The 16,909-nt window shown below is 38.3% G+C and overlaps 1 protein-coding gene across 3 annotated transcripts in view; it reads right to left on the bottom strand.

Moving 5' to 3' along the window:
- ITGA8 (integrin subunit alpha 8) overlaps positions 1-16,909 on the bottom strand; it is a 110,860-nt gene that overhangs the window by 69,801 nt on the left and 24,150 nt on the right. For all 3 annotated transcript variants that reach the window (XR_007162541.2, XM_048061719.2, XM_048061720.2), the window contains 2 exons: positions 12,428-12,633; positions 10,078-10,269 (listed from right to left, as the gene is read on the bottom strand). Coding sequence is in view for 2 of the 3 variants with exons in the window: in XM_048061719.2 (XP_047917676.2) it covers positions 10,078-10,269; positions 12,428-12,633 (398 nt within the window). In the remaining variant the exon portion in view is untranslated. The remainder of the gene's footprint in view (positions 1-10,077; positions 10,270-12,427; positions 12,634-16,909) is intronic.

The following is a 16,909-nucleotide window of genomic DNA, read 5'->3' as shown; positions in this document are numbered from 1 at the left end:
GTCAGGAACACTTTAAACAGCAGAAAATAAGTGTTGTTTCTATCTCCTTTTTGGGATATTTATGAGTCCTTTTCATTAGTAGCTTTTATAGAGAGCTTGCTCACAATCCTGAGACCTAAAGATATTATCCTCTTAAACAAACAACTGATTGAGACATACCTATCATCATAAAGGATACACAATGCAAACGGCAGAACTTTCCCTAACAGCTACAGTATGCACAGTAACCCAAAAATTATTAAAAAACAAACAAACAAACAAAAAACAAACAAACAAAAAAAACAAAAACAAAAAAACTATTGTGTTATGAACAGAAAGTGAGACAAGAAGGAAGGACTTTACATTAAATCTGTTGTTCCTAGCTGGATGCTCTTTATGAATCCTGCAACTGACTTAACTTAGGCTACGTACTGTTTCATACCAGACTAGATAAGTCAAAAGGTTTCATTACAGGGCTGTGCTATGGCACTGACAAAACTAGCAGATATCTATGACTTATCCATATTCCACAATTGCGATGATTTCATAATCTGATTTTTCATTAAAAAATCAAGCACTCCAACCCTTCACAGACACAAGGTAAAGCTTGAACACACAACTTGAATTCAAGTTTAGTAACCCGTAGCCTGTTTGAACCTGAAGTTAGACAGAATGAGTTTGTGAGACATAGTTAGCCTCAGCAACGTGAGTGAAATCTTAATTTCAGTATCTACAGCTGTGTGAACTTATGTCCCTGCTATCTCAGCATCCCCACTTTCATATTGAAGAACATTTTGCACATCTGCTTAATAGTTAAATCCTGGTTTCTCTGGGACAGAACACAGCTTATTTGAAAACAGAAGGTAATGGTTTTAGAGGAACAATGACAGTCCCCAGTCACCAAAAGACTGAGCAGTCTTTCTGCATTGCCACCTCAACCAGGCTTGGAGACACAGCAAGAAAGATGAGGACATTCAATAATGGTACCATAAATGCTCCACTTGAGTAAATGCTTAGGACAGCTGGGACCATGTTCATCCTGCTCTCATTTGCAAGTACTTAGTTTTTCCCTGACAGGTCCTTTATTTTATACTCTTGGCCATAATTATTCTTCAGCCAAAGAGCCTGAATGAGTGTGTGCTGGTTTGCTTGAGATAGAATTAATTTTCTTCATAGTAGCTTGTATAGTGTTATGTTTTGTTTTTTTTTAAACGTATGATTTGTAATGAAAATAGATGAGATAACACACCTATGTTTTAGCTGTTGCAGAGCAGTGCTTATAGTAAGTCAAGGACTTCTCTGCTTCTCGTGCTGCCCTGCCAGCAAGTAGGCTGAGGGTGCACAAAGAGTTGGGAGGGGACGCAGCCAGGACAGTTGATCCGAACGTACCAAAGTGATATCCCATACCATATGACATTATGTTCAACATAAAACTGTGAGGAGTTGGCCGGGGAGCTGCTTGGGGACATTGATCGGCTGGTGGTGAGAAACTGCGTTATACATCACTTGCTGGGTATGCAATTTTTATTTTTTTCCTTTGTTATTAAACTGTCTTTATCTCAACCCATGAGTTTTCTAACTTTTGCCCTTCCAATTCTCTTCCCCCCACATCCATCTGCGGGGGAAATTAACAGCTTAGCTGCCCACTGGGTTAAACCACAACAGCACGAAACTACTAAGAAGGAAAAGTGGACTTAAGAATAAATATGCAAAGAATAAAACATACTTATGTCCAGGAGTGACATCTATGATCTAACATAAGGACCAAGTCATTATATATTCAAGAAGAGGATTTACTGGAAGATCCATTACAGTTATGCTTTGCTTTTACTTGTTCTCTTAAAGACCATTTAGCTTTATTCTTCTTTCTTTCAATGCTTTCTGGGGTCAACTCTTATACTTATCACTTGGAAAAATTAAAAAAAAAACATTTCTGACACTGGTACAAACCCAAGAGATTTGAATACACATCAAATCAGATCACTTATATGCAGAAGTTTTGAATTTGTTGTGCATTTTGAAGAAGAAAAGTTATTAATCATTTCTATGAAAGAAATGCATGCTAAATTATCTGAGGCTTGGCGAGTTTCCGCTCCTAAAAATAGAGAGAAGTTGTTTTTATTCATTTCTTGTTAATACTACGCATGCAGTGTCACTGATATAAAGTCCACTAGTTAGAAAACAAGGGTTTAACGAGGAATTTGGAATTACATATGAAAAAAAAAAAAAGAAGGAAAAAAAAAAACAGCTTAGCTAAGTGTAACCCTTCCAAGCAGAGCCTGAAGGAAAGCATATGAAAACTTCTAACTGCACCTTTGCATTTGTATTTTTTTTTTCAAGGTCCGAATAAAATGTACAAATAGAGAAAGAGAGAAGTATCTGACTCACAAAATGGCCTTCACTCCTTCTCTATTTCATGTTTTCAGGAGGATGAGGATCCTTCTAGATACAGGTAAATGACCACCTTGTCCATGCCAACTCATTGAGAAGATCCTCTACCAGCTGCTCCTCTTCAGAGAAACAGAGCTAAAGGAACGGCTGGTGCATTTCTGCCTCATTGCTGCTATGGAATAAATGAACTGTAGGGTTCACAACCAAAATGTTCAGTAACTACGGAAAGAGGCAATTTTCAACTTGCATTTCAGCACAACTTGAAGGTTGTATGCAAGGAAAGATGTCTCCTGGATGTTACTAAAATCCCAACTGATAGAGTTCACAGAACTTAATCCTGAGACAAGTGTCTTACATGTACTTAATTGAAGTCAAGGAGCACAAAGCAATTGTAATGTTTATTTCAAATTTTACTTTGCTCTAAAGAAAGGGCTTGCAATATGTTATCTGGAGAAAAATAATTCATTTTCTGATAAAAAATTATCAAAAATAGTTAAGGAAAGATCACTCACAGATGGCACTGAAGGGCACACTGGGTTTTGTAAGCTGATCTCTTTACCTGTACCTTCCATGTGGCCATGACAGACCTTAAAGGCTGTGCTAAAGGGCAGAACCCGGCCATGATGCTGACTGAACCTTCAACCAACTGAAGGAAGTAGAGTTCTACTTCCAGTCTCAACAAGAGATACTCATTTCTTAACTTGACCAAATTCTTTGATCCCCTGGTATTTTTAAAGGACATCTCCATCCCTTATGAGAGATCCAGCCCCAGGGAGCCTTAAGCAGGGGAAGAACACGTGGCATGCTCAGCACTCCACCCTTCGTTTGGAGTCTGTCCAGCAGTCCCAAGAGACACGGCCAAGGCACGGAATCTCATCTTCATGGGGAGACAGGGGCCAAGAACAGCAGCCAGTGAAGAACTACATCATTGGCACATACTTCATTTGCGAGAAACCCAGAAATGAAAACGACAGACAGATGAGTCACTGCCCCCACCACAACTCTATCAGGATACAGGCATGAAAGTGTTTGCTTTATGGGCTCGGTATGTTTTGCTGGCAGCTTTAAACAGTATATTGTGTAGTCTGTCAGTTTAATTGCATAGTAGAAATAGTAACTGGAAAACAATTAGAATCCTATCAATGTAGGTGCTAATGGAAATTTCACAAAAGAGAGTGAGAAAACGGCATAACTGGAAACCCTGTTAAAAATCTTTGTGAGCCTTTGTTCTTTTCTACTTCCCCAGCACCAGATTTCTATTTCTGCTTTCCAGGATTTTAGAGATGACTAAACAGTAGGAAAGGTCCAGAATAACATTCCTTTTAAATGGCCATTACTACAGGCTTGACCATAATGAAGGACAGAGGATATATCCAGTTCAGCCAACCTTACTCAAGAATTTTAGCTGAATACGACATTCAACCACCACCCAGATCAGAATCACTTTCTTGTACCATTCTCAATTGTCTTGATCCTCCCATTTTTCAACCATTCTGGAAGCAGATCTGTTAAGAATAACACCTAAGGCTAATTCAGTGCTCCCCTTTTGTCTGAATGAGACCCTTTCATAACGCAATGTTATTATTCACTCCGCTATACTACAAACAAATTCAAAAGGAGGCAGTTCATGTCCTGTCACTTCAGTCAATCCCTACTTCCTGTTATTAACTGCTTTATTCTTATACTCTATTGGGCAAAATATTATTAATTTCATTAATTAACTCAAAAGAATTTTAGAAAAGTGTATCTATAAATTAAATAGATCATTTGCACAATTGTTAATTGTAAAATTAACATATTTGCAGGAGATTCTTGGCTTGTCACTACATTTTTGATTGATTATTCATGTGCAGACAAATTTAGCTGGTAGGAACACCAGCTCTTCTGCATTTGCTGGCAGAACCCACGCCCTTGTTCTGGCTCCCACGCTCAGCAGTCTTTTCTTACCAGAGCAGATGCAACTTTTCATTGATTAAATTTGTTTGTCTTCCACAAATCTCCTGGACCAATTTCATAATTTAATCATCACTAGATTATGATTCTGTGATATTGTTGGCACGCTGCCTATTGTTCTCAAAAACTTATGAGCACTGAAGAACCCTTGCCTCTCAGAAAGAAACTTGAGTGTTTTCTTCCCACTGTTTGAGTTAAGGCACTTAGCAGATCGAGCTGTTAAATACTCCTATTTTAATATGATTACACTGGATTGCCGAAGTTCTTAAGACATTTTGTCTGATTATGACACTTGTTTGTTTCTTAAAATGTTTCTAGAGTAAATTGTATTAAATTATTTAATTGAATTATTAAATATAAATACGTGTACTCTTAAGATAATAACTGAGCCCAAAATAATGAGGCCTGAAGATGCCTTTATCCATTTCCCTGGCAGAAAAAGGCTTGACTAAAAGAATAGCCAAAAGAACAGGCCAACAGAACTGGGTTTGTTTAAAACTGGGATACCTTGATGGCAGTGTTTCGGTGACACTTATTCCACGGGAATCTCTAAGTTAATATGGAAGACTTACACAAGTGTCAAAGCAAGCAGGGAACAGAAACAATAGTGCATAATGTATTTGAGCAATTAACTAATTAACTATCAACAGCCTTTGAATAGTGAATTCATCCAGAGAACTGCTCAGAATCCACCCACACTGTTAAAAGAAACTGGTTAAACAATCCTGGCTCACAAAAACATTTGAACAAACCACAGTCTGCCGGAGGATATGCCACAAGAAGAAAGCAAGCTTAATGAGTTGAGTAAGTTTCTCATTATAAACTATTTGCTCAGCTATAATCAGCCATCAAGTGACTGAGCATATGCTCAAATGTGAGGGTGGAAACCTCACAGCCTCCAAATGCCTGAGCCCTGCACAGATAGATGAACCAGCTGGAAGTGCAGCACCATCACCTAGATAATCACAGACTTCAAGCACTCAGTTGGGACCAGCTTTGAACTGATTCCCAGAAGCAAAAAGAAACAAGTTTATTTTTTCTAACTAGTTGCAATTTCTAACTATGCTATTAGAAAAAAATAGATAAAATGATAAACAAAATAAACTACAATTCAAAATGCAAGCCTAAGCTGAGACCTCATTCCTTGCTCCAGGCCTTGTGACACAAATAAAGCTCAGGATGGAGCAAAGGGGCCCTAAAAGCTCCAGATTTAACTGAGAGGGGAGCAGTAACTGTGTTGAACATTACCATTAGACTGTTCAGATGTTCTAGCATAGGCAGTCAGGAAAGGCGTGCAGAGAAAGGGACTGCAAAAGATCCTGGGCAAACCTTGAAGAGGTGCTGCTACAGAGAATCCCATGGCTATATAAACTGTATTATAAGCCTCACCAGTACACCCTCAGATAAAGCCTAGTGCTGCTGTGCCATGCCCTAACACCAGCACTGGAAAATGTGGCACAGAATCTTGCACGTATTTCTTTCAAACTGCCACTGTATTTTGATATATGCTGATGAAAAAGCCCATCTTTCACACTTCTGCACTCCATTCACTCCTCCCCATATTCTTGCTTTCATGTTTCTTTACACCATTGTTAATTCAGATTAACCGTGTTAAGTCAATAGTTGATACATAGCAGCGCAAGTAAGATTGGATCTTCTTCTTCAAATATGACCTCCTAGAACACAGGTTGCCAAAAACCCGTGAAGTTCATCCATCTGCTGAAGGATGTTACAACTAGGTCAATATTAGTAAATTAGTGTCAGGGAATATGCCAGTGCTGTACCTCCATGTCTATGTTGGTACCATTAGAATGACAGTGAAGCAGTTGGCTTGCATCTCCAGAAGATGATTAGGAGTTAGTATAGAGCAGGCAACATGCCCAAAAGGCATACAGTGAACCTGTTTTGGAAAGAAAGAGAGTTTAATGGTACGGACATTGACAGTTCAGCGACAGCTCGGAAACAAAGAACAACCACAAGCATATTTAATTTACTAGTGTAGATGTAGTTAAAGAGGACAGATTGGTATTTTCTTTCAAATACTGGGAATGGATGGCATACTGGAGAGACACTGGGTATGTCTCAGTATCTCTCTCACTGATATTTTCAATGCTGTGGTTAGAGAAGACTGGAAAGCTGCCCTTTCTGTTTGTCCCACTGAAAAGTCACATCACAGACAGAGCTGGCTTGGTACTTTCTGTCTATCTGACTGACATGCTTGATTTGCCTTCCTCTTACTGCTCCCTTATAGCCTTACTGACCATAAAATTTGGTCAAATTTAGACTGTATTAAACTATAAAGTTTACCTAACTCTCATACGACTACAAAAAAAGGAGCAGAGGGGGCAGCTGCACGTCCTTCAAGAGACACACCTGTCAGCAGCACAGGGTTTTACCCCTGGTGCTTCCCAGGGCTGAAAGTTTCCCACTGCTTTTGGGCCTGTAAAGCAGAGGCTAGCATGTTATCACCCCCAGCTATGTAGATAAAGGAGTAGTTCTGGGCACACAATATCTGGAGTGTCTGTGAACTTGACATGATTTACAGAAGTCCTGCTCTGGAAGTCTGTGGAGATGTAAACCTAGGGTTGTGCTTAATAACAAAAACTAAATCTTCCCTGTTGAAAGGTTAAAAAAATCCCTGTATTTTCACAATGCTCAGAGAAGAGGTCTGTTACTTTTACAGCACTAATATCTATGCCAGGGCAGCTGAAGACAGATGGTCATTACACCGAGAGGACCGTAAATGAGAAGGAAAAGCAGCCCTGTCTGTATGCTGACCCTACTAAAAAATTACTAAAAAATAGGAGAAAAAAAAAAGACTGTGATTCATCCTCAATTTTCAGAAACTGTATTCCCCAACTTTTAACTCAGTCTTTAAGTGCGCTGGCTCCTGGGAGAGTCCAGGATGAAGCTCAGTGATCTGTGAGAGGAAGCCGAGCAAGCAAGTGGTCTCTTCTGGCCTCCAAGTCTGTGAATCCACTGTGCTGCTCCAAGAACATTAATCTGTTGTCTGATTTAAAGATGAAGCACTGAAACTCTAAAAGCTCTAAAAATGCTACACAGTGCATTAAAAATGAAATGTCAGATATTCACCTATCTCTCAGCCTCTCATTTCCTAGCCAGGGATATGCTTGCATCACAAACAAAGTTAGGCACTAGGGCTTGAAAAAACTGTATCAGCACAGCTTAAATTAAATGAGCCCTCACAAACTAGTGTCTGAAGTTCTGAACTTCTTGAAAGCATGATCCCTTTTTGAGTTTATTTATCTTCACACCACTCTTTGACCATAGAAGAGATAATTGCTGGGAGACTCTCACCTTAGACTGTGGCAATACATGTTTATACCTGCAGCCAGACATTACAGCTGGCTCCTATTTCCCCATCTCCAGGGAACTGAACTTCTGAGAGTGATGAGTCAATATAACCTGATTTTATTAACCTTTTCTTTCTGTAAAATGGTTGATTTTACAATATAGTCATTAAAAAGATGTTGAGATCCTTTCCTAATTTTATACAACCCTCTTTGAATCACAGGGATGACCCATAGTTTGGGAAGCACTGAATTACAAGTCCTTCTATAGTCAGCAAATGCCCTGCCTCTCAGTTGACATCTAAAATAAAACTTCCTTCATATTCTTTCGAAGTTCTGTCCCTTCTTTCCTCTTCATTCAAGGGCAGCCCTTCGGGATTTCCGTCAGAAGGTAGAAAAGAAAAGCTCATTGACACAAGAAGGATTACTTATTTCATTGCCCAGTGTGTTTGTCCTAGACCTGCATTTCCCCATATTATTTCCTTTCTTTCTTTTACCCACAGGAAGGGATTCTATTCTTGTGCTAATACTGTGCCATGGTTGTGCTATTTTTACAGCTCTGTTTTGGTGCTTCAAGTCTATGACTTAAGGAAGAGGTGGTCAACTAATAGTAAGGTGTGGGGTTTTTTTTGCTTATGTCATTTTCTGACAGATTCTCACCAGTGCTCTGGACTGCTCATCCAGATACTCAATGAGGGATGTAGGAAAAAGCTAATTATGATAAATGTAGGTTTGTTTTGTATTTCTAAAATAAATAATTAATGTAATAAAACCAAACCATCTAACGCATGGTATGCTGATATCACAATGGGAAATTCTTCAAGTAGGATGTATAGCAGAGCCAACAATGACAGGCAGGATAAATCCAGTAAATCTCACAACTGAACTGACTACAGAAGCTCCTCAATGCACGTTTAGAAAGATCGAGTCCCATCATCCAAACTTTTCATTAATTAGCTTAAAAGATGCTCCACAAAAAGTGGTTTGTACAGTACGTAGACTTCTACTCTTCTTGCTTCCCAGTGTGGCTCAAAGAAGACCTGAAAGAATCTTTCCTTTCCCTCTCTCTATCTTTCCAATCTTAGAAATGTCAGGAATGCAATATCCTGTTTTCTTTGGTTTTGCTGGGGGGCCTTGTGTGTGCTTTAGAAAATGTTTAAATGATGAAACTTTAATAAAGAGCTCCCTTGTCCAAAACAACCTCGTTAGTCATGGACAATGAAAAACTATTAATAGCACCACAGACAATATGCAAACAAAAAGTCAGAACACTGTTTAAAGTCCTTTCTCTTCTTAAAGGCTAAAGTTTCTCTCACTTAAAGTGATAGCCTCGTTTTATTACTTTGCAGTCAGCTTTTCTGTTTGGTAAGACTGTAATTTCTATCATAAACACCCCTTCCCAGAAACTTTCTTCCTCATCTGAGAAAAACAAAATCAAAACTCTTCTAAGGTTTTTACAATTCATCACAAAATCAAAAGAGATCACACTTTTGTCCCTTTGAAAATCAAAATTTTCCCTTTCTAAAGAACACAACTTTTAAGAACTCTAGCCTTGAAACAATCCAGGCTAACAAAAGAGATTTCAGAGTTAGAAAACAAAGACTTAGCATCCTACTGTGGACGAACCTTTCACAATAAAAAAATATGATGTTTTATTGCACACTATTGCTCAGCTTCTGAATTCTAATGAAAAGAAACAAAACGGATTTGTTTTCAGAAGAGAGAGAGCAAACACAGACACATGTAAGATATCTTCAACATTCAGACTGCTTATGATGCTAGGAATATTCCTCTTTAAAAAAACAAACACCTCCTCCCCAGCAAAACTCAACTGATGTTACCAACTTGACAAATCCGAAACTAATAAGAAAGAATCAAAGCTAACCTGAAAAGGAAGAGGTGACATAGCAGAATGAAAACAAAAAAAAACCATGGATAGGCCCAAATTAAGTATCTGTCTTTAAGCAATGTCTTTTCATTCTCTCTGTTTTTTGTAATGAGAACAAAGCTGTTAAGAACCCAAATACAGCCCATCATCTCTTTGGACAGCAAAAAACAACTTAGCAACACTACCAAGTCAATCTCTTCTACAACACAACATGTTTTTAATTAAGAAAGAATGCCAGAATGAAGGAAACCTTGCAAGTTCAATGAGCTGAGAGCACTCAGTGGGGGGAAAGGGTTAAGCTTGTATTGTAAACTTCACATGTTTTATGTTAATGTAACTGTTTAAGCCCTTTCTTGACTTTCTGATCATGTCTTTTGACAGGAAAGGGAGTATTTGTTTTGTCTGATTTTAACTCTCAGGAAAGCAAGCTTGAACTATCCAAAAATATGTCTATTCGTTAATTTGACCTCTGCCGTCCAAAAGGAGCAGTTTAGGCATGATGCATTTTCCAGGGGATGGAAGTATGAAATTCCCTTTCTAATGGAAAAATCTTACCTGGGTAATCATTCTTGTCTACATCCGAGTCTCCTCTCAGAGTGAAGCCAAATCCCGAAGGCATGGACTGTGAGGCCCAGGCTCCATTGAGAACCTGGGAAGGGTTAGTATTTAACCCATTACTGTATCCATTGTAAATGAACACTTTCCCTCTTCGGTCTTCACCTGCAAATGGTGCACCAATAGCAATGTCTGCAGCACAGTAAAAGAATAAAAAGAATGGGCACAGTTAAAATAAAGCAAGAATTAAGTCACTGCAGGAAAACAGACATAAACGGTTTCTGCTATGTACATGCAAGAACTATGACATTCTGTACCTCTCTATGAATTCTAATTTCAGGGCAAATACTCAAAAATGTTCGTAATATCTTATGTGTCAAACTTTTATGACAAAAGCCTTACAAACTCATCCTATGAAGGTGTTATTACATTATACTAAATTGTCAATCCACACAGTATTGCTCTACTGTATTTCCAGGACATTTAATAAGCTTTAATAAACTGAGACTTAATGAATGCCTGAACCTACTTCATTTTATTTAGTCAGACAAAATTTTTCCCTGATTTCTTCTATCACCTAATTAATAAGGAATAGCTGTTATAGAAAATTAATTTTATTATTCCTGACAAAATGTTCAACACAGGCAAAAACTCCACCCCTCTCAAACATCCAGTGAGTTAGTATGCAAAAGAGAACAATGGAATGTAAGGTTTTATCTATACCAAGCCAACATGTTATTGAGAAATGGAGGAGGAGGAAATAGGAGGCCTTGCGCATTACGCAACTGAGCACTGCAATGCTTAAAAAATGAGGTGTCATATCCAAGAAGTGGAACTCACAAAGCTCTTCACACTTGTAACACATAGGAAGTGGAGAGAATCATGATTGAAGTGGAGAGAATCAAAGACTGAGATTCAGCAGCTGCACTAGCTGAGCTAGCCAACAGGAAACACTATCTACAGCTCTAATTTTTAGGATCTCATCAAGGAGCTCACACTAGACTCCTTTATTAAACTTGACTTTTGCACCTGGAATTCCTACCTTCCCTCTGAAGGCAGGAGTACAACAAAGCTCTGTGACTCACATCTTCAGTTATGAAACAGAATACCTTGGCTCTAGATCCTTCTTAGCATTCTTTATACAGCAAGAAATACAAGCAGGAATATGCCTTCCTTTCCCTACCAGAATGTGAGGGAGACCAACCTTCCCTGCCCAGAGAAGCTGAAGGCATCTGCTACTGCTCACAGGTAGGAAGAGGAAGTCATCACCATGGGGTTCAGCCCAGCTGGGGCTTCCAGGGAAATGGGATTCCCAGAAAACCCAGTGAGGGTATTCTCACCAACCACAACCCAGTGACTTCTTCCTGCAAGATGGGATTCAAGTTTTCTGCACCCTGAACCCCAGTAAAATCCTATGGATCTAGGGATGACTTATCCCTTGCACAGGAGACACACATTCGCCATACTGCCCTACAGTCTAGTGGTTAGAGCACTGTGCAAAAGGAGGAGCTAAGTCCTTTGTTTTTAGTCTACCGGCCGAAGTATCTTTAAGGCTACTGTTCAAAATAACTCCACCAGTAAAAACACCTTGCGGCTTTAGATGCAGAGATGCCTCCTTGCAGGTCCCTAGCATTCTGGCAACAGGACGTAAGAAAATGCATGTAGGTAAGATGAGAATGTCACTGACCGTGAGTAGGTGCCTAACTCTAGGTGCTCAAAGCATCCAAGATATCTCATACAATTAAGCAAGTTAGTTTACTTGGACTATTTTCCAGAACTTTGGCTCCCAGTTTACTTGGTGAATGTTTTGCTATTTATTTGTGTGCTGTTGGTATCTGGAAAAGATCCCACCATGAAACTGTTTCTTTCAGTGCCTAAGTACCAGTGGAAGTCTGATTCCAAAACAGTATGTCTGTACTTGTCCTCTTCTTTCATTGTGGGCAAGATACTCCTGCTCCATTTACTAAGCCTTGTTCAATTCATCCAAGCATTTGAAGAGAGAAAGGGAACTCTGCTTTTAAACAAATTCAACATCTTAACTAAGTATTTAAATTTAATTATATTTATAAAACAACGGATAATATTTTGATTCAAATGAACATGTTAGCATTTAGTAAAAAATAGCACTGTAGTGAATAAGACTGTCCTAAAAGTAAGCTTTTTGTGGTTTGGGCCTCAGTACCAGTTTCATTAGGGTTAGTGTAAATCCTCACGACTTTCAAAAGCAATTACATGGTAAAATGCCTTTTTCAGGCACTGCACAGACACTTCATCTTCACTACTTAGCCATTTTTAATATCAATGTTATACACAGACACATATATATATTACTACATTATATAAAAATTACCATTATATCCATCCTGATTGAGATCTCCAAGGTGTGTGATTGCACTGCCAAATCTACCGAACACTTCCGTGCTGGTCAGAATTTGAGCGTCTTGGAAGAGGAAAGCACTTTCTTGCATGTACAGATAAACTTGCCCAACTTCTTTAGGCTTGCTCTCAAATTCTCGTTCCATAAAGAGAGGGGCCCCAACTAAGATATCATCTAAACTGGAAGAGTCAAACAAAGATCAGTGTCACTGAGAGATCGAGCAAAACCAACAAAGTTTGTGCATTTGTTAAACATGAAGCAAACTAACTGAGGTAGGAAGGCATTTCTGGAGTTCTTCTAGTGCAACCACTTGGTGAAGGCATGGTCAACTAGAGAAGGCTACCCAGGGCTGTGCCTTAGTATCTCCAAGGATGGAGACTCCATAACCTCTCCGGGCAACCTGTTTCAGTGTTCAATCAACCTCACAGCAAAAAATTTTCTGCTCAGTTTTAAATAGAATTTATTGTACTTTGGTTCATGCCCACAATAGACACTGAAATGCCATACTTTTCAGTTTATAATTCAGAAGTCAGGAATTTAACTCAGAGGTGATCTGTGTTAGCATAACAAATTCAGTAGATCTATCCTGCTAATGCTGCTAGTGAAAGACAAAGTTTAGTATCAACTGTAGATTTATTTTTTAACATTATACATCAGTAAGTGAACAACAGACCAAAAATTGCCACTTGCCAGGATATTTTTGAAGTAATACATGTGAAATAACAGGCAGAAAATCAAATCATAGAGAATTCCTCATCACTAATTCAAACGTAAGCTGGGAGAAAAAGCCAAAGCTTCATTTCTGAAAACTCTTCTGTTGAATATTAGAGTAGCTGCGGCGCTCATGTTATGTGCTGTTATTTTACAGTATTAAGCATTAAGGAGAAAAGAGATCAAAAAGTCATAGTAATATGAGGCTTATTTTGCTACATTTTGCTACTCCAAGAAGGATCAGTAAAAGATGACAGACCAATCAAAAGATATGTTGCATCTTATCAACGTTTGTTTATTTGGCAAGAAAAAAAAGACGCTTTACTGGACAGTAAAGAATAAAATCAAGCAAGATTGATAGACATGTAACAAGAGGAAATGTTCTTAATAGATCATTCTGAAATATGAAACAATGGTACCAGATGAATTTCTGAAGGTTGTTCAGGCCCCTGTAAACTTAACAGGAAAATTCTCATTATATTCAGTGGCACTGGTCATCCATATTGAGGAACTCTGTTTTTGCAAAGAATTACCACTGCTTAATCCTAGCATTTTAAATTTAGAAAACATATTCTCTAGCTCTAACATGAAACTTTGTTCCAACTTTGTAAAAATCACAGAAAACTTTATATACTCAATTCACCATATTCTGAATAGTGATGTTTTCACAGAGGCTTTATTCATTAGCAAACCAATTAGCAAAAAATGCACTACATTGTTTTTCCTCATCCTGATAGAAAACAACAACAACAAAAACATAAAAACATGTTTTAGGAGTAACTTAGCTACTACTCTACCACAGATATACACTATTGTTCTAAGATGTGTGCCACAGAATTTAATAGAGAATATCCCATTTAAATGCCTTTTAATCATATTGTAGAACTTAGCATTCTATAAATTGTGACAAAGCACTTACTCAAAATGTTTTATTTCTATTAAGTTTTATATATTTTTCCATAAAGGAAACTGTAAATTCAAAGTGTTAGGTCACTTTTGTACAGTTCTTTTTTTATATGTCAGATATTACCCCATTGAATGGATAACTAAAAAAGGAAGGAAGCAGAAGCTGACTTAACAGCAAAGGTGGGGTTTTCCTTCCACAATAAACATCAAAAGTTCTCTGCTAATGGAAGTTGTTAGTGGCTTGGACAGAATGTCAGCTGAAGCTGTTGTCACGAAACAACAGCAACAACAGAAACAGATCATTAATATTCTTTATTTTTATGTATGCCATGTACTGAAAGCATTGCACAGTAGCATTATCATCTGTAATTTTATTACATTGCAGTCCACAAGTTCCCACTGATAAAGTGACCCCATGGTGTTATGCGCTGTGTAAACCATGAGGTAAAAGATGAGCCTGGCTCCAATTAAAATTTTACAAATGAGGGACTGTAAGGCTAATGGAAGATATTTTAGAAGTGGTAGGGAACCAAAAGATTCAGAGCCAGTAAGCTCCCAGTGACATCAATGTAAAATAAGTAGATACCTTTGAAACTGTGGGCCATACAGTAATATTCCAAGTGCCTAAATTGGAGAGAGAGGCAGACTGTCCATTGTCCACCATGGCCAAAAATTCCCTAAGCAGAAGCCCAATGCAGAATACAAGAGTCACCAGATGAGATGGAAAGCAAACAGACAGGAGCTAGAGTCTGTCATGTAGGGATTATTGCATCTCAGAACAAAGTCCTGGGTTATTTTTCTAGGATGTTTTGGTTTTTTTTTTACATTCTTAAAAGAAATGGCAATGACTGTATAAAAAGCATGAATAGTCCAGGGAGCAGGATCAGAACCCAGCAGCTAAGATGGCTAAGAGGTAAAGGTGGGAGGAAGGCATTCATCTAAATTAGACTGACCTACCTCTAAACTTGTTGTGGGTAGCAGAGCTACCCGGAGCTCCCAGAGCACTGAGTTGGCCTTCCCTCCAGCTCTTGGCACGTCCCACCCATACCAAACTTCTCACCCTCTTGCTTTTCCCTCTTCTTTCTTAGTGCCCAAGCTCAGGTCAAGATAAGCTGCTTCAGCAAGTCCTCTGTAAGACGGACTTTTTTTTTTCTTTCACTGTCATAGCAACATACAATAGACAGAGAGGATTCTTCAGCTACCTTGCCTTCTGTTATCCTCATTTTCTTACTCTAGTTTCTCACCAAGCGGGTAATAAGAAATCAATTATTGCTCACCATGCTTTACAGTCAGTGTTTTAGGACCTTTACAGGTTCTAAATATACGTAGCACTCAAGATGAGTCACTTGTCACTTGTTTGGTTGTAAGTATCATGTGATTGGAATTATTTATTTTTATTGGTGAAGGAGGACATTTCAATTGGCTTTTAGTTGTAGGAGTTTATATTTACAGAAGTGGAGTTGTGAGCCAAATTCAGGCTCACGTCCTGTCTTTTAAAGGGCAACAAAAGCAAAGCAAATGTCCCTTAACAGCAATATTAAATCAAAAAGGGCAGTTCAGTGTGCAGCATTTTGAACTGCACCATTAGATTTATTTTGTCACTGCACTATGGTGGTGCAGTTAACACGGATCAGTATATTTATGTTTGTTCCAGCACAGAAATGTTACTAGCCGATATTGCTTCCCTAAAAGCACAAGCTGATCACCTGCTGAGACTGGATGCGGTTGCTTTCTACCCTGCCCTGTAATAAAAAGCAGGAGTATGGGAAGTGTCAAGAGGTCAAAGTATAACTATGGGAAGCTTTGATAGAGGCCAAATAAAAGACCAGTAAACAATTTATTCCACATTTTTTATTGAACCGTTTTACTCTAAATTGAAAGTGTTCTCTCTTTTTCTCTTCACTAGGAATTCAGCCTGTAAGTTGATGGCACAGCTTGATTTAAGTTTCACTGAAGATTTCTGATTACTAGCAGTGGGCAACTAAAGGGTAGTTGAAACAATACCCTCAATTTCCCTGTTCTGCCTACAGAGCTGTTTTCCTAGGATAAGCCTCAGAGCCACATCTTCAGCCTTATTAGAGCAATTCATCATATTTATTAATATTTTCAGCATATGACTTAATCAGCTTTCTGCTACTGGTAAGTCCATCATTACCTCCTTTGTCTTTAGCTGCCCCCCCAAAAAAAAAGTGAATTTGAAGTGGACATTTCCCTTTTGCTTTTGTTTTCTTTCCCTCCAGTTTTACTTTTCCTTTCAGATAAATATTTCCATTGACTATATGTGCAAACCAGCAATGATGGACTATATATAATCAGACATGTTTATCAAGTAGAGCTTTTTGTGTTTTGTTTTCTGTGGGATGTTTGGATCTCAGAGAAAGTCATTAGATTTCTTTTAAGATATAGACTGGGAGACCACACAGGCCTCAACAGCATTTTGATTATATTATTGACATAAACTGTGGTCTTAGAGGTACACAGAAAATATGAGACCTGCCAAGTAACCCTATGATTCACAGGAAATAACCTGTCTACGAAATAGTTTGGTTCAATGAGAAGTTAACTAATAAGTTCCCTGAAAGTCTAATAAGTGCCTATTGTAACTAAGATCAATATTTCTCCATCCTTTCATGTTAGTAACACCTTACAGTAACACTAAACTAATCCTGACTCAGTGTATCAGAAAAAATAGGAGTTTTAGAAAGCTAAAGTATTATGACAAAATCTGACCTCAGAACCTTGGAGCGACTTGACTAGTATAAAGATATCACAGGAACTGCTGAAGCCTTTATTCACTCCATTTTAGTTTTGGAACTACAGTAACATTTGATTACCTTG

Source organism: Anser cygnoides, chromosome 2, assembly GCF_040182565.1.
Source record: "Anser cygnoides isolate HZ-2024a breed goose chromosome 2, Taihu_goose_T2T_genome, whole genome shotgun sequence".
In the NCBI taxonomy this organism is placed as follows: Eukaryota; Metazoa; Chordata; class Aves; order Anseriformes; family Anatidae; genus Anser; species Anser cygnoides.
Note: the sequence above shows the minus strand (reverse complement) of the source record. Positions and strands in the feature narration are given on the sequence as shown.